At 41.6% G+C, this 26,031-nt stretch overlaps 1 protein-coding gene across 4 annotated transcripts; it reads left to right on the forward strand.

Moving 5' to 3' along the window:
- Positions 1–225: 225 nt before the first annotated feature.
- On the forward strand, positions 226–26,031 carry LOC126262888 (gamma-glutamylcyclotransferase-like). Of its 4 annotated transcripts, none has more exons than XM_049959769.1 (4): positions 226–387; positions 2,347–2,468; positions 2,540–2,673; positions 25,551–26,031. In XM_049959769.1, exons 1-4 carry the CDS (start codon positions 291–293, stop codon positions 25,843–25,845), a joined length of 648 nt encoding a protein of 215 aa, XP_049815726.1. In that variant the 5' UTR covers positions 226–290; the 3' UTR covers positions 25,846–26,031. The 4 variants fall into 4 exon arrangements, with proteins under 4 accessions (XP_049815726.1, XP_049815729.1, XP_049815727.1 ...); XM_049959772.1 differs by lacking the exon at positions 226–387 and adding an exon at positions 2,101–2,119; XM_049959770.1 differs by lacking the exon at positions 226–387 and adding an exon at positions 2,113–2,251.

Below are 26,031 nucleotides of genomic sequence, written 5' to 3' on the forward strand. Positions count from 1 at the left end.
TTGATGCACCGCACCAGTGACGATTTTCTGTTTTCTAGTTTGTGCTTTCCTAAAGCTTTTTTGCGTTTAATGGCGCAGTTACTAAAGTCTACAAACAGCCAACGTGGCTTGGAAACCATGATTGTCGGATTTCGTTTTCGTCTTGTTGCGCGCATCGTGGAGGACACACCGTAAATCGTCAGCCATATCGCTAGTCGCTGTCTAGTCAAGGTCTGTGCCGCTTTATATTGGCCTGCGAAAGGCTTCAGCGGGAGTTCAGTCAGTCTTAGCGGAGGTACCAAACCTGCAGGATGGTCTGCCGCCTCGTTACACTGGTCTTAGCAGTGACTGGTGTCTTTGTGGCGTGTCAAGTAACAACAGCTGATGTTAATACTACTGCTGACAGAAGTAAGTACCTATATTTGTGCTACAATAGATAATTATGCTACATGTTATTATTCTTATATTTGAAAATGCACCGTTGTCGTACAGCTTGAACAGGGATTCATTGAAACTGCTAGTGTTTACGAAAGCCATTTGTCAGGTTTCGTTAATTCCGTCACCAGTTCAATAATATTCTGGATCTTCCTTCGTATTTTTCTCATATCGAAGGTGCCACGAAAACTGCTTTCATAGCAGGTCAAAGCAAATATTTTACACGGATTACCGAGGCACGAGGTGTAAATAACCCAGTTTTCATGCAGATATAAAGTTTTCTCCTTATTGCTTGTAAATGTAGCCTATATTAGTAGTTTCCCCTTTTACCTCGCCATATAAAAGATTGTTTTCGATTGCAGCAATCTAGACACTGTTTCATGGGCAGGCATTTATCTTAATGTTGTCAGCATTATGCATATCCGCCGCCAAAAGTAACACAGGCACCAAGTATTAAAATTCGCTCCTGTTTTCGACTTTACTCTAAATCCTGGAGCTTGTAATGATCGGAAACTCACCCTAGCGGACATATAATATGATCAGATCTGAGTTTGGCGTAAGAAGAATAAGAGCTGCGTATTGACCATTAATCAAGTGTGAAAGATTGTTTTTCTCAAACAACAATGATTAAAAAGTCTCATCGATGGTAGTAAACCCGGTGCGCACGGAGAGACCACAAGAAGAACACGAAAACAATGGAGCCCATTGAGGTGCGATATGTTGGAAGAGCGGTGTGTTTGTCTTTCTTGGGGAAGTGTAAATAGCTGATAGTGACATTTCTGGGTGCCATTTGTCCGAGGACCATGTGGATTGTAGTTATTACTTAATGGTGGTGATTTTCATTTAATGCTGTTATCCATATGGTAAGGTTACTCAAAACTGTATTAAAGAATAAATTCTGTATCACCCTGTTCACATGGGGTTCCCAAAACCGGATTTCATAAACCGGTTTCCCAATACCTCTTCCGGGTGATCTTGTAAACACTTAGACATCTATTCCGGAAATCCTCTTCTAGTTGCCGCTTTTCAAATTTCGCAATCGATTTTCGTTGCCATGTAAACACAACTGATTTTCATACGTGACTTGGGCTGCCAGGTTTCGTCTTATTTTTTTAAAAAAATCTGGCGAATATGGACGGTGTGGCTTTTTGTACAATGAAGGAAAAGTAGTAATATTAGACTGAAGCTGTTAATTGAAGAGAAACAGCGATTGTGCTGATGAAATAAAAAAACTATAACAGCTGTTTTCCAGGCGTCATTTTTAACTGGGCTCCTTAATATGTAAAAACGAGAGCGAAAAAAAGTTTTCGAAATTCGGTTTCGCATGTAAACGTAGAGAATGTAAAGTACGCTATACCTAACCAAAAAGTCCGCAGCTCGTGGTCTTGTGGCTAGCGTTGCTACCTCTGGATCACGGGGTCCCAGGTTCGATTCCCGACCGAGTTGGGTATTTTCTCTGTCCGGGGACTGGATGTTTGTGTTGTCCTCATCATTTCCTCATCATTCATGATACTGGGTATATCGAACTGTGAAAAAATATCTGGTGTGAAAAATTTGGGACTTTGAATGGGCGCTGATGATCGCCCCACAAACCAAACATCATCAACGTCTAACCAAAGACAATTCGAAACTACCCCGTTAATATTATTTGTAGTATTTTCGATGCATTATCTTGTGGTGAGGTGGTGTTAAAGATGAAAAATGCGTAAGAAGCACCGAGAAAGTTATTCTTTGTTATGCTTCTTTGGATAATTTGCAAGAGACATATCCTGTTTCCATTCGTTATGACATACAAACATGCTGAAAATCATCCGACATGAAACGTTATGTAGGAATTGTGAGCGAATGATGCCTTGATGATAAGGTGCACAATATACGTTAGCGATCATTTCCTTGGCATGGGTGTTTATTGTGATATTGTTATTGTTACAGATGACACAAAGGTTTACCTTGAAGATAAATTTCTATATTTTGCCTATGGCAGTAACCTGTTGGCGAAGAGAATACATATAAATAACCCAACTGCTGTTAGAATTTCTAAGGCCAAACTTGCGGTAAGTGTTACAAGCACCACCATGTAAACAGTGATAATCAAGATAGTTAATAACCGCCCCGACTCCTACAGGATTATCGGATTGATTTCGGATACTGGTCTCGACGCTGGAAAGGTGCTGCTGCCACAGTTGTTCCTGACCAAGGAAAACATGTATGGGGAGCTGTATGGCAAATGGACAAATCCGATATGGACAACTTGGACAGGTAATCAAACTTTTGTTCCATCAAAGGGTACCTGGACAATTATATAGGCATACGATAAATTTATTGTAAAGGCAGTTTCTTACACTCTATTTAGGATCTTACTTACCTGTAGAAATTTCTTCCACTGGCAAGTCTTCAAAGATCTGTAATGTGGAAAACACACACACCTCTGACAAGATGATGCCAACACTCAGCTGATCACCCAAGACGATTTTATTACAGGGTCATTCTGCTGTTACATTATAGGTTGACAGTTTTCATTTTTTTTTTTTTATATGAATGAACCTAAGTTTCAAATGTTATGTTAGAGTGAAATAATCGTATTATTGATAAAATTTCCTTTGTTTTAGTGTGTATTTTGTATAGTTTGCTTGTACCACATTGTGAAGAATGTTAAAAACAAAACCATCACTCATATTACAGAAAAAAAACATAGGAAATCTCTTCTGAAATGTGGTCAAATGTTTGTCCACTTGAATAAGTTGACAGTCCTTGTTTTCCACAGTTACCCTGAAACACAGAAAGAATTGTTTAATATGTCACTCACATGACAGTCCTGTCACTCTTATTACATAATAAAGAGAAATGAGGGAAATGCAGCCATTACTGTATATGCTTTTATAACCAATATAAGAAAAGTAATAAAGAGAAGAGAGAGTATTGCTAATATTTCTACCATTTTCTCAGCAGCAACCATATTAAATGACATCAACTTAGACATCAAACCTGTAGTATATTCTATTGCTCATGCATTCTAGTTAAAGATCTGAAAGGACACACGTAATTTGGTCACTGTTAAAAAATGATGTGCCTCCGTCATTGACACTGAAGTGAGATTTACTCTCTCCCACCTTTCCTTCAGTTCCATTTGGTCAACAACTGAAGACTGACAGATTGCTGCGTAACAATACTCAGTATGCCTTCCTTGTAGCTTCATAATGGTATATTTGCCACTAGTAACAGTTTTTAGGAAATGTGTCCTTTCTGACTGGTAAATTTTTCTCCTTATCACTATGCTTTGGGGATAAGTATTCAGTTCATTTTTAAGAATGGTGGCATGTATTTTTGATATGCCTTTAGTTACTTCTTTAAAAACAGTTTCTTTCTTCTATATCTGTTTCATACATTTCCCTCACTTTTACAGGTTATATTTTGTTCACTACTTTTGCGTAAAAAAGAAAGCTGACAATTTCTTGCTGAGGTATGAGCTCTAACTTCTCTCTTCACTTCAAGGTCTATTTACAGGACCTCTCCCATGTGAAGTGGCAAAATAATTCCACATTACTTCCTTCAAATTACTTTTAGACTAGCTTCAATAAATCTATTCTTGAACCATGAGCTGGGACTATCTGACCGAATATACATTTCACTGACTTCAGATGAAATTTCTCCAAGCAAACTATCAGAGTAAGCAATCAAAGTGTTCTTGATCTGACACTGTCACTATGAAATGGTGTTTACTAGAGTACCAGACTTATTATGTAAACAGACTTGTGCTTGCACCCAGTGAAAACTCTTATTTCCTCCTGTGCACAGCCAGTACAATTTTTAGAAAAATCCACCCGCAAAAATCACAAATTAGACTTGTCGGTGAAGATGACATCATTGCTCTTTCTTTGTTGCACAGTTTTGCAAACTTTCTTTTCAGAAATAAAGTGCTCCAGTAAAAATGGCAGCAAAGAAATTATAAATTTTGCCGGTTCAGCTGCAGTACCTTCTCGTTGCATTCTGGTAAGGTGAACTCCTTGCTCCCATATTTTCCAGGAACAATTGAGGTTAGAAGTGTGAGCATCATTAATAATACATCTTCACCAGACTACAGACAATCTTTACATTCACTGCACGTCATCGTGCAACAGTGGCTCACATCCGATTGTGTTTAAATAGGAGGTTGAGTATGCAGGAAGTGCTTGAAAACTTTGCTTAAAGTGTTTGCAACCTAAATAAAATTTTCATGACATTTACATAAATGGATGTTATGAAGTAGGCCTACTTGAGAGCTCAGAACCACATGTTTAGGTCTTAAGTTCAGCAAATCTTCTCTTGCTAACAAACTTGCCATATTCAGAAACAAAAAGAGCATATGTCTCACTCAGAGAAGAATACAAATGTGCGATTTGCAGTTTCTTTCATGGACAGTCTGGATTAAGAATGGTTTTCATATCCTTCAGGCTTGGTGCTTAGTGATCTCCATCATCTCTTGCATAAACCCCTCGAACAGTTGGGACAAGTGTCAACCAGTTCATTGGATGTAGTGGTGAATTCTTTTTCCTTACTACCAGTGAGCGAAACATCTCCAATAAAACTTTCAGTTTCTTAACAGCACACTTTATTTCATGGTGAATTTGGTACTGTTTTTTGTTCACAGGCTGTGGCTTGCATTCTTTTAAGGTAATAATGTTTGCCTTTGTTCAAATTTCCCTTTTTTTAAGCGGCCACATTTGGCAACAAACTACTGTAGCCGTTCTTTCTTCTTTCTCTGCTATTATTCTTGTTTCTTTTTCGTAGCACTTCAACATCTCTTTCTTCTTTCCCCTTCCTGTATTTGCATGTTTTTCATTTTACCTTTTATAGTCCTCCCGCCTTTGTTTCTGCCTTATTTTACCATAGATGATATTTTGCTAGCTGAGCAAAGAAAATAATTGTGTAATGTTATTTTCTTAACAAAGTTTGTGATGGAACTCCCACAAGTAGTATAACTAATGTTAATACAGAGTCACTCCCATTACATAATTAAAACTTGCTGCAAACCATATAACAACAATAATAGAAGGGTGCAGTTTGATGTAAGATCAGAAGTACTATGAACTACCAGATTTTTTTTTATTAAAGGTATTTATTGAAATACTTATTTTTGTTACATTGCATGTAAATATGCATTTTCTAAAGTGTGTATAGTTTGGCACTATTGGTACCATAATGCATGTTTCTTGTTTTACTTCGTAGATTAAGGTTTAAGTAAAATAATTCATGTAAATTTTGGTTAAAACACTACTATTTAAATTGTTAAAAACCAGCCCTGAAAATGCAGAAAATGGTGCAGTGATCACCACAAGAAATAACATAATCTTCTTTGAGCCAAAACCTTAAACAAAATCATTTCCCACCAAAAACTTCATTGTTGACAAGAAGTTTTTAGTGTAGACAGCAGTGCAAAGTAAGGATTTGGGTTTATGACGCGACCTATTTTCATATATTCGGTTTTCTCTTGGTTAATCAAAAGCCCGATTTTGCTGGCACTGTGCCTGAGGGATCTGTACATGTCTTTCAGTTCTTCTTCAGTTTCACTCCGCAACACTAGATCATCTGCATACGCCAGGAGCTTTACTTCACTGTGTTCAATTTGGAGACCATTGTATAGATGTAAATTTTTCTCCAAAACCACTTTCTCTAATGCGAGGTTGAAGAGGACACATGAAAGAGTGTCTCCCTGTCGTAAGCCTGTTTTAATTGGAAAGGTGGGGGATATGGATCCTCTGAACTTCACTGCTGCCTGGGAGCCATCCATGCACAGTTGTATCATCCTAATGATTTTACTGGGTATACTAAATTCTCGTAATGTGTTATATAAATTTCTTTGTGTAGTTTGCTTCTTGCCTGCTGACTTGTTGTTTTTGAGCTTTTGAATGGAGTGGATCACTTCCTGTTCTGTGATTCTACATTCGTCATTATTAATGCTGCCACTCTCAGACATTGCGTAATTGAAGGTTATGTGCGGATCAGTGCAATTAAACATTTCTGAGAAATACTCTTTCCATCTTTCTAGGATACCTTCCAGCTGCGTTAGCATATTTCGATTTTTATATTTTATGAATAGGTTTTCACTTTGATAACCTCTCTTACTTTTCTTTGTATACTGAAACGACTTATTTGAGTTTCCATTCCTGCTTTCCACTTCTATAGATTCTAGGACTCCAGTTAGATATTTACTTTTTCTGTTCATAGAACTCTTGCTGTTTCTCTTCTAACCACACTGAATATCTCCCTCCTGTCCTCTCTCCCTATTATGGAGCCACAGCATCCTGGCTTCTTTCCTCATTTCTACTGCTCTCTGACACTTTTTGTTGAACCATTTCTGTTTCTTCGTTTTCTTTTTCTTGCCCAGTGTTTTTTCTGCTGCATCTGTTACTACAGTCTTTATTCTTTCCCAAGCCTTCTCGACACTATTTTCCTCCTCAGCTTCTTGCAATGCTGTAAATCGGTTATTTATTTCAATCACATGGGCTTCTCTAACAGACAGTTCCTTCAGTCGTTCGATGTCTAAATTAGGTTTTGGTGTGGCTTTTGGTTGTTGATTCCAAATCATCTTGATTTTCATCTTTCCTACCACTAGAAAGTGATCTGTACCAATTTCAGCTCCTCAGTACATTCTGACATTTCTTGTAAATGAAGGGAAACGTTGATCTGTCATAACATGGTCAATCTGATTTACTGTTTTGCCATCTGGAGAGCACCATGTACCTTTGTGTATATCTTTGTGAGGGAACATCATTGAGCAAATTCTCATATTCTTTGACAGTGCAAAGTTGATCATTTTTAATCCATTTTTGTTCATGGTCGAGTGCTTGGTATGTTTTCCTGTTGTGGAGATGAACATATCCTCTTCACCTATTTTTCCATTAAAGTCCCCTAAGATAATTCTCATATTTCTTGTTGGAATACTTTCGACTACTCTCTCTAATTCTTCATAGTACTCATCTTTCTCTTCCTCAGCTGAATCTTCAGTCGGTGCATGGACATTTATGAATGTTATATCGTACCACTGGTGTTTGATTGTTATGTAAGACATTCTTTTATTAATGGGATGGAATTCTTTAACCCGATTAACAATCCTGTTCTTAACAGTAAAACCAGTACCAAATTCATGATGTTTTTCATCTCCCCCATAAAAAATGACACAATTATCCTCCATGTGTATCCCTTCTCCAAACCACCTAACTTCCTATAGAGCTACAGTATCTGTCTTCTATGTTTTTAGTTCAGATATCAAAGTCGCTGCTGGAGTTGATTTATTAAGACTATGAACGTTCCATGTCCCAAATGTGAAGCAGTGTTTCTTGTTTCTATCTCGCGAATTCCTGTTCCATAACCTATGGTCCTTTTCTTTTGAATCCATAATCTGAGGCAAATCGTTGATGTGAGCTGGTAGGTAAAGAATCCCCTGGCCACGTTAAGAGTGCTGTGCAGGTTAAGCTTGGTGATGGGGCTGCCAATTCACAGCTTCCAAGCTTGCTGAGTAATATTTTGGATTACCATTTCCTAGGCAGATTGCCTTTCCCAGGCTCCAAGCTCTGCCTGCCCCGTAGAGATGCCTTCCGCTTCTTCTACTGTTGGAATGCTATAAAAAACATTCTCTTCCAGCATCCGAGCCGTTGCCTTCCTTTTCACTGGTTTTGGTCCACCCTGGATATTTTATTTCCCTGGTACCCACCACATCTGGTGAGCATTCCCCTACCCGCCACCTGGGGAGGTGCCCGATAGGGGACCAGCAACCTAAAATCATCTTGTTTTTAGTCTGCAGCTTGTGGTCTAGTGGCTAGCTTTGCTGCCTCTGGATCATAGGGTCCCGAGTTCGATTCCCAGCTGGGTTGGGGACTGTGTTTGTGTTGTCCTCATCATTTCATCATCATCATTCATGACAGTGGCTAGATTGGACTGTGTAAAAATTGGGACTTTATACGAGCACTGATGAGTGCACAGTTGAGTGCCCCATAAACCAAACGTCATCATCTAAACCCATTTTAGTGCTGTACTGTCAGAATACACGGAATTGCTTAGCCGCCTTACATTGTAACATTTGTTAATGTGTTATGAAAGCATACATTGTGTAGAGGGATAGCTGTAACCTACAGTCAAGTGTAGGCTGGAAGTTTATTGTATATCCTCATGTCTAACAACAGTCAGCCATGTCAAATGCAGAGAGTGTTTGTGATAGTTTTACTTTAGTCACATTTGAAACTGTCAGTATAAATATCCATCTAAATGACCTCAGATCTCACACATGACACACTTATTCAATTGAGATTTTGGCCGTATTTATATGCTGTCTTCTAGGTAGTACGTGCTTCTCCTGAGAGTACTAAGACTAGATCTGTTTCATCCTCACTACAGATTTAGCATTCTCCCTCATCTTGGAGTCTGAGTTAGTTTCATGTTCCATGGATTGCTGTGCATGATAAATTGTAGAGATGTGGAATGTCCTTCTACACTTATTTTGTAAGTATGGCTACATTCTGTCTTTTCTTTTTAAACTGCTCCAAATTCTCTTTCCTCCCCCAAGAAAGGAAGTAACAGTTCCAAAAAGCAAGGATAAGGTGTCACTTTTATTTGTGTCTGTGGCCAGTACTACATGTTTTTCCTCCTGAGGGTAAGTAATGATCAGCAATTCTGTATCTCAATTTATTAACACTAACACTGCCATTTTTGTCACATAATAAATTGAACTATTCAGCATGTGGCAAAAGATTATGCTTAATTTAGTTCACCAAACTCAGTGGATTCCATAGTGGACCCTCCTTGCATTTCTCATTGTTTACATCTACATATACAAACATACTCCACAAGGCATTGTATGCTGATGGTACCCAGTACCACCACTAGTAGTATCCTTTCCTCTTCCACTTGCAGATAAAGCAAGGGAGAAATGACTGATATTATTCTGCAGTCAGCTTCAAATGCTGGTTCTCTTAATTTTCTTAATAGTTGTCCTTGAAAAGAATGTCGCCCTCTTTACAGGTATTGGAGTGCCCAAAGAATTTCCGTAACACTTCTGTGTTGTTCAGACCTACTGGTAATTAATCTAGCAGTCTGTTTCTGGATTTCAATGTCTTCCTTTAATCTGATCTGTTTGGGATTCCAAACACTCACCAAACAGTACTCAACAATGGGTAGCACTAGTGTCATCTATGCAGTCTCCTTTACTTTCTTAAAATTTAAACCGAAGTTGACCATTTGCTTTCCACATATGCTCATTCCATTTCCTTTCGCTTTGCAGCGCTGTGCCCAGATAGTTAAATGATGAGACTGTTTCAAGCAGGACACTACTAATACTGGGTGTAAATATTACGGGTTTGTTTTTCCTATGCATTTGCATTAACTTACATTTTTCTTCGTTTAGAGGCAGCTGCCATTCATCACATCAACTAGAAATTTTGTCTAAGTCATGTTTTATACTCTTACAGTCACTCAACCTCGACGCCTTCCTATATACCACAGAATCATCAACAAAGAGCTGCAGGTTGCTGCCCACCCTGTCCTCCAGATCATTTACGTCTTATTACACTCCCGACAATGCCCCTGTCTCTGACGAACATTTGCTGTCGGGAACATCATATTGGGTTCTATAACTTAAGTTGTTAGAGCCTATCGCGTATCTATGAACCTAAACCATATGCTTGAAGGTTCTTTAACAACCTGCAATGGGGCATTGTGTCACACACTTTCCAGAAGTCTAGAAGTACAGAATCTGCCTGTTGACCTTCATCCATAACTTGCAGTATATCATGTGAGAAAAGGGCAAGCTGAGTTTTGCATGTTGTCTGTAATTTTGAGGGTCTGTTCTTTTGCCCTTCTTATATACAGAGGCACCTGAGCATTTTTCCAGTCACTTGGGACTGTACGCGTTTGAGATCGCGATAAATGCAAACTAGGTAGGAGGCTAATTCTGTTGAGTACTCTTATGAAAAACTAAATTGGGATTCCATCCGGACCTGGTGACCTACTTGATTTCAGCTATTTCAGTTGTTTCTCAGCACCAGGGATGCTTATTACTTTGTTGTCCATATGGGAGTCTGTCCGATGGCCAAATGACAGTGTCTGTACAATTCTCCTGTGTGAACAATTTCTTGAATGTGAAATTTAAAACTTCATCTTTTGTTTTACTATCTCTAACTGCCACCCGAGACTGGTCAGCAAGAAACTGAATGGAAGACTTAGACCGGCTTAGTGATGTTACATACACCCAGAATTTTCTCGGGCTCTCTGCCAGATCTTCTGGCAGGCATGACGATGGTAATTATTGCATGATTCACACACAGATTTTTCACAGATGCACGAATCTGTTCTAACTTTTGCCTGTCATTGTTTGCACATTCTCCTTTGAACCAAGAGTGCAATTACCTTTGCTTTCTCAGCATTTTCTGAACTTCGTTACTAAAACATGTTGGGTTTTTTCTGTCCTTAATCCACTTACTAGGCACACACTTCTCCAGAGCACAATTTACAATCTGTTTAAACTTTGCCCATAATTCCCCTGTGTCCATCATACTGGAAATGAATGATTGCAGTTCAGATGTGTAAGTGAGATGCTAACAGCTGCTTGTCTGCTCTGTCTAGAAGAAACACACTCCTAGCTTTCTTGATTTATTTATTAATTTTCAGGGCCATAGTCACTACGATGACATGATCACTAGTTCCAATTTATACTGATGCCATCGAGAAATTCCGGCCTGTTTGTTGTAGCTACAAGATGTAAGATATTTTCATTGCATGAACTAGGTGCTCAAGACAGTTTTTGGAAAATGTGTTCAAAAGTACTTAGTAATACTGTCTGTCTGCACCGCCTGCAATGAATCTATAGATGTCTTAGTCTATACTCAGTAGGGTAGTCACTTGCATCTAGTATTGCATGATATGGGTACTTACAAGCTACTGACTGCAGACTTTGTTTACAAGACTCTAGAACTGTCACTGCATGTTCAATATATGTACACAATATATATCAAAATACTAATAACAGATGTGTGAGTTACTTTTTATAAGTCAGATTTACCTTGCAATTTTAATTTTTATGATGAAAGTGTGTTACGGGTGTGGTACAAACGTAAACATGAGACTATGCAGTAGGTCAGTCTGTTACCAAAACCTGTGACATTCACCAGATTATCACCTTTCAACCTTACCTAGACCTTGCACTATGTTATAGATGTGTCCCCAAATCAGGATTTGAGGGGGGAGTCCGTTTTGTTAAGGTAATTATATCCTGTTTTCCTCTGAGAAATACTGCAGGTATCTCAACAGGAAGCTCATGTACTGTCATTATTAGTCCCTTATTTGAATAAATTTGAGACAGCATTGCTGCCTAGTACTTCTCTTCAGGAGGTGGAAATATCGAACTGTCCATAGAAACATGGAAAAGTGACACATTACCTATTTTTTGAAACTCACAGCTCCTTCCTTGGGGAAGAGAGAGGAATAAGTTAGGGAAGGTTGTTGAAAAAAGAAGAGCATGTCACTCAGACCCAGAGATGAAAGGATCCCTGGATTTAGAGGACGACGCAGAACAGAGGAAGGGTATACTATGGGGCAGTAGTATAGAAAGGGATGAGGAGTTATAAGAAGCTGAGATGGGACAGATGATTTTGAGAGAATAATTTGACATGAAAGGCCTAAGTGGTAACAAGGCCCCTGGAGCAGACGACAGTAATGAAGACTTGCTGAAGTCCTTGGTAGAGTCTGCCATGCAGACATGGAACATGCCATCAGACTTCGATAAGAATGTGATTATTCCAATTCCAAAAGAGACAGGTGCTGAAAGATGTGAATATTACTAAGTAATCAGCATAATAAGCAAAATGCTGAAACAAATTTACTTGCAGCAAAACAGAAAAACTGGTACAAACCCTGGAAAGACGAGTTTGTTTCAGAGAAATTTAGGAATGCTCAAGGCAATACTGACCTCATGACTTTATATGGAAGATGGGTCAAAGAAGGGCAAACCTGTGTTTATAGCATTTCTCAGTCTAAAGACTGACAGTATCAAGAAAGTCATATCGAGAGAGAGAGAGAGAGAGAGAGAGAGAGAGAGAGAGAGAGAGAGAGAGAAGTTTAACATGAAATATAAATTGATTAGGAATTTTTTTTTTCTGAAGGTATTCCATCAGCACTATAGCCTTGTACAGAAGCGAAACTTGGATGATAAACAGTTAAGCCAAGAAGAGAATAGAAGCTTTTGAAGTGTGTTGCTACTGATAAATGCTGAAGATTTGCAGGGTGGGTAGGATAACTAATGAGTATGTACTGAAACAACTGTTTTGAAATAGTTTATGAAGTCTCCATTTGTATTACTGTTCAGTTCATTTTCTGTCTTTTTCTAGCATTTGATACTTTTATACCAGCACTTATTCAGTTTGCACTTCTTTTTTATGACGGGGGGGGGGGGGGGGGGGTAGGAAGAAACATTTTGTTACAAAATTGGGAAAATGAACTCTCAAGATATGTAATATTTTTTGGAACTTTTAAGACTACGGTGGACTGGCCACTTTACTTAAGTTCTATAGAGAACACACTGCTGAAGTATTTTTTGATGCATGCAGCTTTACCTTATGCCTGGCTCATTTATTTTTGATAGATCCAAAAGCAAAGCAGGGTGATCAGAAATTGCTAAATCAATACAGAATTTCATTTTATCATCAGATTTATGATTTTTTAGAATGTTGCTTATAGTGGTTATAGTACATTCGTACTATCTTGTAACTTTGTTAAATTTATTGTAAAAAAAATATTTAATCAGATCAGTATATTATTCTGATTATCACTGGATTCGTTATTACATTTCTTTTAAAATTTTCATTGTCATAATGCTTTTTACTTTCTTTTTTACTTTCTCTTTTGTTCAGGGACGTAGATGATGTTTTCTTCGGGTGTGTGTGTGTGGGGGGGGGGGGGAGGGAGCTGTTCTGTTCTGTTCTGTTCTGTTCTGTTCAAGTACAAGATGTTCGTTCAGTTCAGTAGTTGAACTGTTTTGACTTTTTGAGTTGGAACACAGGTTGCATCTATTGAAAATTTTGATACTATGGTGGTAATTAGGAATGGTGTTTGAGAAGTGTGCAGCAATACTCCATAACATTTTTGTTAATCACATAAAGTCTTAACTGACAGATTAAAGCAGAGAAACCCGTCCCATCTCCCCCCCCTCCCCCAACCCCCATTTAACCGTATAGTACTATAGGCAGTTTAGTGACCTCAAAACATGACCTTAAGAAAACACACACACACACACACACACACACACACACACACACACACACACACACACACACACACACACAAACAAACAAACTGAATTACTTGTATAAGAATTATCAAACTGAATTCTCAGACTAGCCACAGTTAGCTCCTCCCCCAACCATAAAAAGCATCTCAAAATAGTAATCACCAGAGGTTATGTGAAACACAGTATAGTCAAAACAGGACAACACAGAATACTCAATATCCAAAACATCAGGAATAAGGATGGTTACCAATTGTCACAGGTGGGCTTAGAAAGAAACACAACTACAGCCATTCAGATGACACTGTAAATTGACGTGGAATTTTCATAACATCAGTAATGAATAGAAAACATATACAAATAAAGAACACTCTTAAAGTTTTTAGTATTGAAGTTTATAGGACATTTGTGACTCCCCCTGCGGGTTCAGAGGTAAGAATAAGCCCGCGGTATTCCTGCCCTGTCGTAAGAGGCGACTAAAAGGAGTCTCAAACATTTCAGCCCTTATGTGATGGTCCCCTCTTGGGTTTGACCACCATATTTCAAAGTTATTCCAAAGAGCGAGCCAATTGGGGAAGGGCGCCCTACTTGGTGCATTGTGTCCATTGTGCATTGAGACCTTACGCCAGCTTATTCGTTGTTGCATTGCAGTCCCACTCACTCTCCATCTGTTGGGCGAGAATACAACCCTGGTGCGATTTCTGCCATGCATTCTGCAGTGTCGCTTTCTGCCCTGCAATGACCATGGACCACTTGCCACCTAACATCCAGCACGGTAGCCAGTCTGTTGTGGTGAGGCCACCACGTACCCTGTTGGTTGTAGCCCCCTGACAACACAGCGAACGCTCTACTGATGCCTGCGCCCTTACCTCCCCATGTATGCCAAGGAGCAGATGCCTATCTCCCTGGGGCATTGGGACTCCTGCAATGGCCATCCTGCCAGGTGGCCCTTGCTGTGGCTGGGTGGCACCCGTGGGGAGTGCCCTTGGTTGGAGTAGGTGGCATCAGGGTGGATGACACGCAGTGAAGTGTGGCACATCTTCTCTTGCTGGTGGCTAACCACCAGCAGTCTCTAAGCGTTAGAGGGCTCACTTTATTGCAAACATGTACGACCCCAAATTTTTCCCCTCCCTGGCCACACCATGGGGGGAATGAAAGGCTATGAATGAGAGAGAGATGTATTCGCCCAGATATCTAGTCTGTACGAGAGCTGATGGGAATCCTTTTTGTCCATGAAGCCTCAGTTCATTGTAGAGCATTTAGAGGACAAGTTTGGGAAGGTGGAGGGCTTGTCAAGAATGCGGTCCAGGTCAGTCGTGATAAAAACAGCATCCTCTGCCCAGTCATGGGCATTACTCGCTTGTAAGAAGCAAGGGGATGTTTCTGTTACTATGGTGCCCCATAAAAGCTTAAATATGGTCCAGGGCATTATCTTCCACAGGGACCTTCTTTTACAGTCCGATGATGAGCTACGCGCCAACTTAGAGCGACGAGGTGTCCATTTCATCTGGCACGTCCACTGGGGTCGAGAGATAATCAGGTTGCCACTGGTGCCTTCATCTTGGCCTTCGAGGGTGACACATTACCCGAGAAGGTGAAGGTGATGGTCTACCACTGTGATGTTAAGCCATGTATCCCTCCCCCCAATGCAGTGCTTAAAGTGTTGGAAGTTCGGCCATATGTCTTCCCGCTGTGCTTCCAGCCTCATATATCGCAATTGTGATTGTCCATCCCATCCCAATACTCCATGTGCCCCGCCTTCCATCTGTGTCAACCGCAGAGAGCACCATCCCCCTTGCTCACCAGACTGTAAGATTCTACAGAAGGAATGGGAAATAATGGAATAAAAGATCCTGGACCAACTGACCTACACTGAGGCTAAAAGGAAATTTGAACGGCTTCATCGTGTGCGCATGATGTCATCTTATGCCGCCACTGTCACTCCTGTTACAGCTCCATCCATTGCATCACATAGTCAGCTCTCAGAGCTGAAGGACCACATCTGCCCCCTTGATGGTGAGGGGCACTTCCCTTCCTGTTGCTCCCGCACAACCTACCTCGGGAGCAGCACCCGCTCAACCATTGGGGTCACCAGGACCACTAGGAAGGGATCCCTTGGGTCACTCCCTTCCCAGGTTCCTACCAGTGGAAAACCAGACACCCGCCAGGGGCTGAAGAAGCCCCAGGTAGCTGGTCTTAGGGCTTCGCGGTCATCTTCAGTCCCGTAGACTGAATCAAAGAAGCCCTCCCAGCAAGGGCAACCAAAGGAACAGTGTGAGAAATTGAAATCAAAGACCCCTAAGACCAAGGAAATTGCAGTGGCACCCACTCCACCACTACCTACAAGCTCTGCATCTGAGGGCGCGGTGGAGATTCTGGCGTCTGCTAAGGACCTAGATATCGGCGGTCCCTCAGACATGATGGATGTCGCTCCAGTCGGTACTCAGCCGGTGGCAGCAGGTGACCCAGCAGCATAATCTGCCTCCTCGGTCCCTTCATGCCTTTCTCAGCCATGGACAGTGTCATCCTCCAGTGGAACTGCAGTGGTTTTTTTTCCACCATCTTGCTGAGCTCTGCCAACTTCTCAGCCTTCACCCTTTCCTCTGCATTGCTCTTCAGGAAACTTGGTTTCCAGCGATGTGAACCCCTGCCCTCCATGGTTATCGGGGTTATTACAGAAACCGGGCAGCTTATGAGAGGGTATCTGGTGGTGTCTGCATCTACATCCCTCCCTCTCTTTACATCCAGTCTGCCCCTCAACAAACACCTTTAGAGGCTGTTGCTCTCAGGGTGTGGATGCCTCGGGCTGTAACTGTCTGCAGTCTCTATCTTCCACTGGATGGTGATGTCCCGCAGCATGTCCTGGCTGCGCTGATAGACCAATTGCCGCCACCTTTTTTATCACTGGACGACTTCAACACCCATAACCCTCTGTGGGGTGGACCAGTGACAACAGGCTGAGGCAGCATCGTTGAGCAAGTATTGTCACAGCTCGACCTTTGTCTTTTAAATACTGGTGCCTTCACACATTTCAGTGTGGCGCATGGCATGTACTCAGCCATTGACCTTTCGACCTGCAGCCCTAGCCTATTACCATTTGTCCAATGTAGTGTGCATGATGACTTGTGCGACAGTGACCACTTTCCGATCTTTCTGTCACTGCCACAGCGTCACTCGGCTGGGCGCCCCTGCAGATGGGCTATGAATAAGGCTGACTGGGACTTACTCACCTCCTTTGCAACTATTGAGCCTCTTACCAATGACGCCATTGATGCGGTGGTTCACTCGGTCACCACTGGCATCGCTACTGCCGCAGAATCTGCCATTCCCTGTTCTTCTGGGTCCCCTTGGCGGAGGACTGTGCCTTGGTGGTCGCCCAAGATCACTGACGTGATTAAAGATCGCAGGTGGGCACTCCAGCATCGCAAGCGGCATCCCTCATTGGCACACCTCATCGCCTTTAAACGGCTCCGTGTGCGAGCCCACCACCTCATTCGCCAATGCAAGCAGGACTGCTGGGAAAGGTATGTCTCTACCATTGGCCTCCCTCTCCATTGCAGGCTTGGACCAAGATTAGGCGACTCTATGGCTATCGGACCCCCGTCAGCGTACCTGCGCTTTCACTGAATGAATGGAGCAGTCTGTACTGACTCTGACACAATTGCAAGCCGCTTAGCGGAGCATTTTGCTCAGAGTTCCGCTTATGCGAATTACACACTGGCCTTCCTCTCCCTGAAAGAGTAGTTTGAACATCGGAGCCTTTCATTTCATACGCGCCGCCCTGAATCGTACAATGCTCCGTTCAGTGAGTGGGAATTCCAAAGTGCTCTAGCCCCTTCCTTGATACGGCTCCCAGGCCAGATCGCATCCACCGTCAGATGCTCAGACACTTGGTCAATTGCCAGCAACGCCTCCTAGACCTATTCAACCTTATCTGGGTTGAGGGCGAGTTCCCGTCGCAATGGCGGGAAAGCATCGTAATCCCCATGTTAAAACCTGGCAAGAACCCACTGGAGGTGGACAGCTACCGCCCCATTAGCCTCACCAACATTTTTTGCATGTTGCTTGAACCCACGGTGAGCTGGAGGTTGAGTTGGCTACTTGAGTCTCGGGGCCTTCTGGCTCCGTCTCAGGGTGGGTTCCGTAAGGATCTCTCTGCTGCTGATAATCTGGTGTGCCTGGAGTATGCCATCGGTATGGCCTTTTCCTGCCGTCAGCATCTGGTTAGTCTTTTTTGACATTCGGAAGGCATACGATACAACATGGCGACATCAAATCCTCTCTACGCTTCATGGTTGGGGTCTTTGGGGTCCGCTCCTGATTTTCATACAAAATTTTCTGTCGCTTCGTTTCTTCTGTGTGCAAGTTGCGGCCTCCCATAGTTCCTCCCGAGTTCAGGCAAATGGGGTACCGCAAGGATCTGTCTGAAGTGTCTGCCCCTTTTTAATTGCAATTAATGGGCTCGCTGTGGTGGTGGGAACATCTGTCTCATCTTCCTTGTATGCTGACGACTTCTGCCTATACTTGAGCTCCACTGTCATTGCAGCTGCTGAACACCAGCTGCAGGGCGCTATCTGCAAGGCGCAGTCTTGGGCTGTAGCGCATGGCTTCCAGTTTTCGGCTGCCAAGACCTGCGTTGTGCATTTCTGCCGGCGACGCGCTCTTCACCCTGAGCCACGGCTTTATCTTGACGGCGAACCTCTTGCTGTGGTGGAGATGCATTGGTTTTTGGCATTGGTTATGATACCCGGTTGACTTGCCTCCCTCATATTCGACAGCTTAAACAGACATGCTGGAGGCACCTTAACGCTTTTCATTGCTTGAGTCACACCAGCTGGGGTGCCAATCGGTCTGCCCTTCTACAGCTGTACCAGGCGTTAATTCAGTCCCGTCTAGATTATGGGAGCCTGGCTTACGGTTCGGCATCCCCTTCCACATTGCAGTTGCTGGACCCCATCCTTCACAGTGGGATCAGACTTGCCACTGGAGCTTTCCAGACAAGCCCTGTTAACAGCGTACTTGTGGAGGCAGGTGTCCCTCCATTGCACTTCCGGCGCCAACGATTACTGGCCACTTCTGCTACACTTGTTTGTAGCTTGCCCGGGCATCCCAGTTATCGTCTCCTGTTCCCTCAGTTGGTCGTCCATCTTCCGGAACTGCGGCCCCGGTCAGGGTGTACGAATGTGGTTCGCATCAGAGCTCTTCTCTCTGGGCTTGAGGTTTACCCTCTTCCACCTCTTTTCTGGGCCCCTCTGTGTATACCCCCGTGGTGTGTGCCCCACCCATGCCTTCGGCTCGATTTGGCACAGGGCCCGAAGGACTCTGTCCGCTTTCTTTCAATCCTTGCCGCGTTTCAGTGCTCTGATGTTGTCTATACTGATGGTTCGATGTTTGCTGGTTGTGTCGGTTATGCTCTTACTCTAGGGGATCATTATGAACAACACTCATTGCCGACTGGCTGCAGTGTTTTCACTGCCGAGCTGGTCGCCATCTCTCACACCCTGGAGTATATCCGCTCCTGCTCAGGTGAGACCTTCGTTATCTGTAGTGACTGCTTGAGTGGTTTACGAGCTATCGACAAGTGTTTCCCTTGCTCTCGTCTGGTGATGGCTATCCAGGAGTCCCTCCATACTCTTGCCCGTTGCGGCCGCTCTGTGGTCTTTGTGTGGATCCCGGGTCATGTCGGCATCCCGGGAAATGAACGTGTTGACACGCTGGCCATACAGGCTGTCGGTGGACCAGCCTTGGAGATTGGCCTTTTGGAGAGTGACCTCAGGTCAGTTTTGCGGCAGAAGGTACTTCGTACCTGGGGTGAAGAATGGTGCACCCTTCCTTCACCCAACAAACTTTGGGCCATCAAGGAGGCTACTGGTGCGTGGCGCTCCTCCTTGTGGGTCTCTCGCAAGGACTCTGTTGTGCTCTACCGGCTGTGCATTGGCCACACCTGGATGACACACAGCTATTTATTGCACCGTGAGGACCCACCTTTATGTCGCTGTGGGTCAGCTTTGAAGGTGGTCCACATCTTGTTGGACTGCCCGCTTTTAACTCCGCTCAGGCAAACGTTTGCGCTGCCTATTAAGCTTCCTACACTTTTATCACATGACATTGCGATGGCAGATTTAGTTTTGAGTTTTATTCATGCAGGGGGTTTTTATCGCTTGATCTAAGTGTTTGTCTTGTTTTTGTGTTGAGTCTGACGACCTTTGGCCTACGATTTTAGACTGGGGTTTTTGGTACATTTCTTGGTGGTTAGCTTTTCCTTTTTTGTTTCTATGGTCGGCCAACCACTGTCACACTCGGTGTGATTTTAATTCCTTTTGTCTTGTCTCTGTATCTTTCTTGTCTTGTGTTGTCTCTTGTCATCTCCATTGTTTGTTTTTATTCTTTGAAGGTGTTTAAAGTTCGTAGAAAAAGGGACCGATGGTCCTTGTAGTCTGATCCCACAAACCAACCAACCAACCAACATTTGTAACAGAATGCCGCTGACACCCAGATAGTCCCTGTTGAGCCAGAAATACAATACATTTGAGTTCCGTTTCATACAAGCTGAACTGAGCCGACGTTGACACAAGGTAATATGCTGATGCAAATCTGGTTGGTTAACGCAACTCATTTGTAGGTTGAGGCCCGTGACATGCTCAGCCCATGAACTGCCACTGTGTGGTGGCAAATGATGTTTCTTGCTAACTATTAGACAGGGAAGAACACATTCGGAAAAACCATGCCAGCGAAGCAGGCCACAGCGCTGCCTCCTCAGTAGTAGCAGCAAGCATATATATACACTTCTCTAGAGACATGTGCATGAGACACCAGAACCATTCAACAGATGTTCAAACTGACGTGGTGGCATAATGGAATTGAACTGCCACAAATGAATGGAGATGAAAGCACTGAGTACTCTGTTCAGTGTAAGAATAAACATGATGTTAACAAGTACAAATGTGACGATTGGTCAGACGATGTAGCACACACATACTGGTGTTGTTACGCTCTTGGAAGTAGGTCCCACTTAAGTATAGATATTCTAATGTATTGTCACAGAAGCTGAGTAGCACTGTCACTGTGGTGTAGCGGTTATGATACTAGACTGTTGCATGGGGTCTCAAGAGTTCAAAACTCACCTGAGCTGTAAAATTTTAATTTGTATATTCGGTTAGAGGACATTATAGAAGTATCCACAAATATCAAGAATTATTGTACTAGAATGTTCTGTAAATGTATATATACCATATGTGTTCTGGCCGGAGGCAGTTCGCTCCATGCTCTTGTATGTGCAAGTACCGAATAAACCTTCGTTAAGTGAAGTTAGTGTTCGTCATTTATCCAATTACACCTTCTTCAATGTGACATTAACACCCATAAATGTTTTTCTTAATCACGCTTTAGCTATGTAGTTATTATTTCAAAAATGTGTACAGTCACAGTCTCTGTACTGTTGTGCTGTGGTTGTCGTGCTGGTAATAGATTATTTATTTAAAAATTGTTGAGTGTGCTTCCTGCTCCATAGTGAAAGACTTGTGTGGAACACTTAACAAATTGCTGAGAAATAGGGTTGTTCGTAACGTTTTTCATAACTTTACAGAAAAAAATCAGCTTCGAAGTTTTCCTCGGGACTATATTTGATACATGTGAGATACAAATACACGCCGAATGTATAGTGGAATTTGATGGAGATCATGGGTCACTCTTTCAGATCTCTCCTTGGTCATGCCTTTTTTTTAAATACCTACATCTTGCAATTGTAAAATTCATCATCATTCTTATGAAAAATCTTAGTCTTCTTGTTTCTAATTACATATTGCATGCGAAATGCCCGTTTCCATTTCAAATATAAATCTGTAATTATCGATATTTTATGAAAGAGTGTTATATAACGTTGTTTAAATTAAGAAAACATAATTTAATTTTTAGAACAAAAATGAAAAACCAAATACTCTTTTTATTTTGGACTATGTTCGTTGTTTTATACTGCAGATGTAGTCTTACATGAACCAGAGTGATAAGTGCCATATAAACATGAAAAAGAATCATTTTCACAGCTTCGAGCACAGAATACAACTGCTGCATTTTTACATTTGCCACTGTACCATTGCCATATGAACCCAACATAACTGGAGCCAAGTTAAGGGATGGGTCATGAGAAATAACAATCTTCTTAAGCCGCCAGATGTACTGGAACTAATGCACACAGCTTTTTCACATATCACTGCCGAATGCTGGCTGGGTGTAGAACGGCATGTCATAAAAGAAGAGTAGAAAATGTGGTGTCTGGGTGGCTTCGTGAATTCAGTTGGTGATGTACTTGACTGTACTACTGAATATAGCTTGGCTTCTGCTCCACACAAAATGAAATCCAATGAGATTCAAGCAAATGCGGAAGAATACCTGGTGTAATGTTTACATCATGTTTTTTCTTATGATGAACACGATATAGTAGAAGAATTCCGATGTTTACTGATGTTGATGCGTTTTGTGTCTATAAACTGCATGCACTGTGGTAGCCCACTTAAAGTGCTTTCTTTCTTAGCATAGCTGATCTTGAAAGAAAGCACTACACAAAATATGGCATGCTTCAGAATAAAGGGGCAAATCATTAGTCAGCCTAAGTATTAGTGTTTCTGAAAAGTGTTGTAGGACTAGATATAAGTAACAATCTGTGAAGTATTGATGAAATCCATACAATGTGTATTGTTCTACAGATGAATGAATAAATAAATAAACAAACTATGGCTTAAAATTAAAAGTAAAACAAAGGTACCAGGAGATAGTAAGCATTTTCCCTGTAATGACATTCCCTTGCTTCTTTCTCAGCTCCGATGGTTTACTGCGTTCTTGGTGTACAAAACAGTGTATACCTGATATATCTTTTCCAAATTTGGTTTTGAGTTTTTCTTTCATACTGGAAACTTCCACCGACCAGCAGTGCTCCATCTATTGTCACAGTACAGAACCTGCCCACATAGCAAACATATGTCGTCAACGGATTCACCCACCACCTCAAATATATCGCGACCTGTGGTTGTACAAGCCACACATAGTTTGTTACATAAGTTATTTCATCAAGGCTGATAATAAGCAACAAGTCAGAACCTTCTCTTGGACAGGTGCCATTACCTCAGATCTGACAAACTGTTTTCTTGGAGAGACAAACTCCTTTAGATTTCTTTAAGTCTCTTGGTGTTAAGCACGCTGTAGTTGCCAGCAAACAGGTGCTCCATTGAAAATGTTGTGCTACTTGTTGCAATGTTATGTGCAACTTTGTAGCTTGCTTATAATGCAACATCAGTTGAATATCCCTGCTCAACAATGATGTGAAATTAGTTAAATGAAACACGTGTAATAACGTATGATTTTTTTTCTGCATCAAAATTACCTGTTGCTGTGCTTCACCCTTCAGTGTGGCAAAGAATTGCTTCTGTGCATCACTGTCCAGCTCATCAAACCGCGCAGCATGAAGGAGCATGTAGTGACACTGACCTATTGTGTGTCCGCATTGTATTAAGCGTCTTATTGTAATCTAGGTACAAGGGCAATTCATCTTTTTCAACAAATAAGAATTGTTCTTCCCAACAAAGGGGAAATAGGAATAGGCTATTCCAAAAAGTCATTGTTATAGCTATATTCACCTAGAACTGTTAAGCCTTAAAGCATATGATGCGAAGCATCAAGGTGCACACAATAGAGCAGTGCATGAAAGTGCACTAAGACTACCTGGCAGGTTGCCTACCCTGCATGTGCCTACCTGCAGGTGAACTGATGGGTGCCTGTGGGCACCCTTGCTCGATGGGGCAGTGTTGGAGCAGCCTACTTCAATAAATGTGTAATAAAAGCTATGGAAGCAGATTTTTCATGGCTACATCCCCATGGTTGTGTGTTTAAAGTTGTTCTATGATAGGGGGATGGTCTCTTGTAAAGAGTTATCAAAATCTTGATAATCAATGCTGTACAATTTTACTGCAGAATATACTAAGGGCCAGTTTAAGGACCAAGTGACACAAGTCACTGCTTGGGGCACCAAGCTGAGGGAGGTGCTAGGGGCACATAAGATTTCTATACAGGACTTATCACAATTAGTTGTGGTTGCTTGGGGCCACCAAGGGTATCCAGGTGCAAGATTTGTATACAGTGCACATCAGTTAGTAGCAAAAACTGACATAGGCAAAAGTATACATCAGATGGGAGGGGGGCCAAATAAGTCGCTTGTCTTGAAAAATGCACTCAAACCAGGCCTTGAATACACTTTGATTTGCACTGTCATCATTAAATTTTAAGCATAATGAATCCTGTTTGTCATCACTGAAATTAAATTTACATGTTCGACGTTCTTTACTGCTAGATTTCTTCCAAGTTTCAGTCCATGCATTTCTATGATAGCAGCACCTTCTCAGTGCTACGGAGCTTGAATTAGTGCTGCTAAAGACAATTGTTAATTTTTGCCTGCATCATTCATAGATTTTGAATGATAGTTGTGCAGTGTGTACACTATAATGAAGCTTCTGGGCACATTAAATACCCGTTTCAAGACCTAGACTGTTGTATTTTGGTAATGTTAAGTGGCCTACAATATATCTTGTTGTTGTTGTTGTTTTCAGTCCAGAGACTGGTTTGATGCAGCTCTCCATGCTACTCTATCCTGTGCAAGCCTTTTCATCTCTGAATAACTACTGCAACCTACATCTTTCTGAATCTGCTTAGTGTATTCATTTCTTGTTCTCCCTCTATGATGTTTACTCTCCACACTTTTCTCCAGTACTAAATTGGCGATCCCTTGATACCTCAGAACGTGTCCTATCAACTGATCCCTTCTTCTAGTCAGGTTGTGCCACAAATTCCTCTTCTCCCCAATTCTGTTCAGTACCTCCTCATTAGTTACATGATCTACCCATCTCATCTTCAGCATTCTTCGGTAGCGCCACTTTTCGAAAGCTTCTATTCTCTTCTTGTCCAAACTATTTAATGTCCATGTTTCACTTCCATTCATGGCTGCATTCCATACAAATACTTTCAGAAAGTACTTCCTGACACTTAAATTTATACTCAATGTTAAGAGAATTATCTTCTTCAGAAACACTTCCCTTGCGATTGCCAGTCTACATTTTATATCCTCTCTACTTCGACCATCATCAGTTATTTTGCTCCCCAAATAGCAAAACTCCTTTACTGCTTTAAGTGTCTCATTTCCTAATCTAATTCCTTCAGCATCACCGACTTAATTCGACTACACTCCATTATCATCGTTTTGCTTTTGTTGATGTTCATCTTATATCCTCCTTTCAAGACACTATCCATTCCGTTCAACTGCTCTTCCAAGTCCTTTGCTGTCTCTGACAGAATTACAATGTTGTCAGCAAACCTCAATCTCCTTTGGTAATAGTGCTCCTAAAAGTTTGAAGTTTATCGGAAGAGGTAATTTCCTTCTATACATCAAGTATATATATTTTCTTTGGCATTATTTATTAGCTTTTGGAACACTTCTGCAAGTTCCTGAAAAAAACATTCTCTTATTAGTCACTGCTTCTCAGTGTTACTTTTGTTAAACTGCCCATAAATAAGGTTTTTTCTTCTGTCTTGTGCAGTACTGACACAGTCTATTTTGCTGAGGAATGTATTGGACGAACACTTAAACCTGCAGATAAAAAGATACGTGCTACCATTTTGACTTGGTTGTGACATTATGTCTGCAAACTAAGCAAAATAAAATGGTCGTTACTTGGTTTGTATAAGACTGCTGCTTTTACTAGAAGTTACAGTGAAAAAAATACACACAAAAATTTTGAAGAGGTATCATGTATTGCAACCTGTCATTGGCATTATTACTGGTGTTAATACAACATAAGGTGCAAGTTTGAATTCAGCTTTCTACATTGGGTATCTTATTTTGCAGACAAGAAGGTGTTTCATCAGACATTTACTTTCCGTTTGAGGTTGAAGTTGAGAAACCAGATGGAAAGAAACTGCTGTGCCGCTGCTATCAACTGTGTAACACTCCAACAGAGCTAAAACCAGGGCAGCCTATTCCAGAAGACCGACTTCCCTCTGAACTGTACCTGAGTGTGATAATACAAGGAGCGCGAGAAACAGGTCTCCCGAATGAATATATAGAGCAGTTAGAAAAAATATCTCACAATAGCTACAAAGGTGATAACAGCACAATATTGTCTTCTCTGGTATCAAGTTAATAAGTGTGGTGTGTGCAACATGCATGCGCGTGCGCGCGCACACACACAGTGCACATGTGTGATATTGAAGAAAAAAGACTTTACATTTAACGTAATGCCAAGGGTAAGATACTGAAATGGTTAAAATAGTTTGACTATTATTAGGCTTTGTCAATAAAAATTATTAAAGCTGATCCTGTATTTAAA

The sequence above is a fragment of the Schistocerca nitens genome, chromosome 6, assembly GCF_023898315.1.
Source record: "Schistocerca nitens isolate TAMUIC-IGC-003100 chromosome 6, iqSchNite1.1, whole genome shotgun sequence".
Classification (NCBI taxonomy): domain Eukaryota; kingdom Metazoa; phylum Arthropoda; class Insecta; order Orthoptera; family Acrididae; genus Schistocerca; species Schistocerca nitens.

Bases quoted from the DNA above. Each gene is read 5' to 3' on its own strand.
- LOC126262888 (XM_049959769.1), top strand. From the start codon at position 291: ATGGTCTGCCGCCTCGTTACACTGGTCTTAGCAGTGACTGGTGTCTTT. The intron at 388-2,346 runs GTAAGTACCTAT...TTATTGTTACAG, and splicing joins TAATACTACTGCTGACAGAA to ATGACACAAAGGTTTACCTT. The intron at 2,674-25,550 runs GTAATCAAACTT...CTTATTTTGCAG, and splicing joins GATATGGACAACTTGGACAG to ACAAGAAGGTGTTTCATCAG.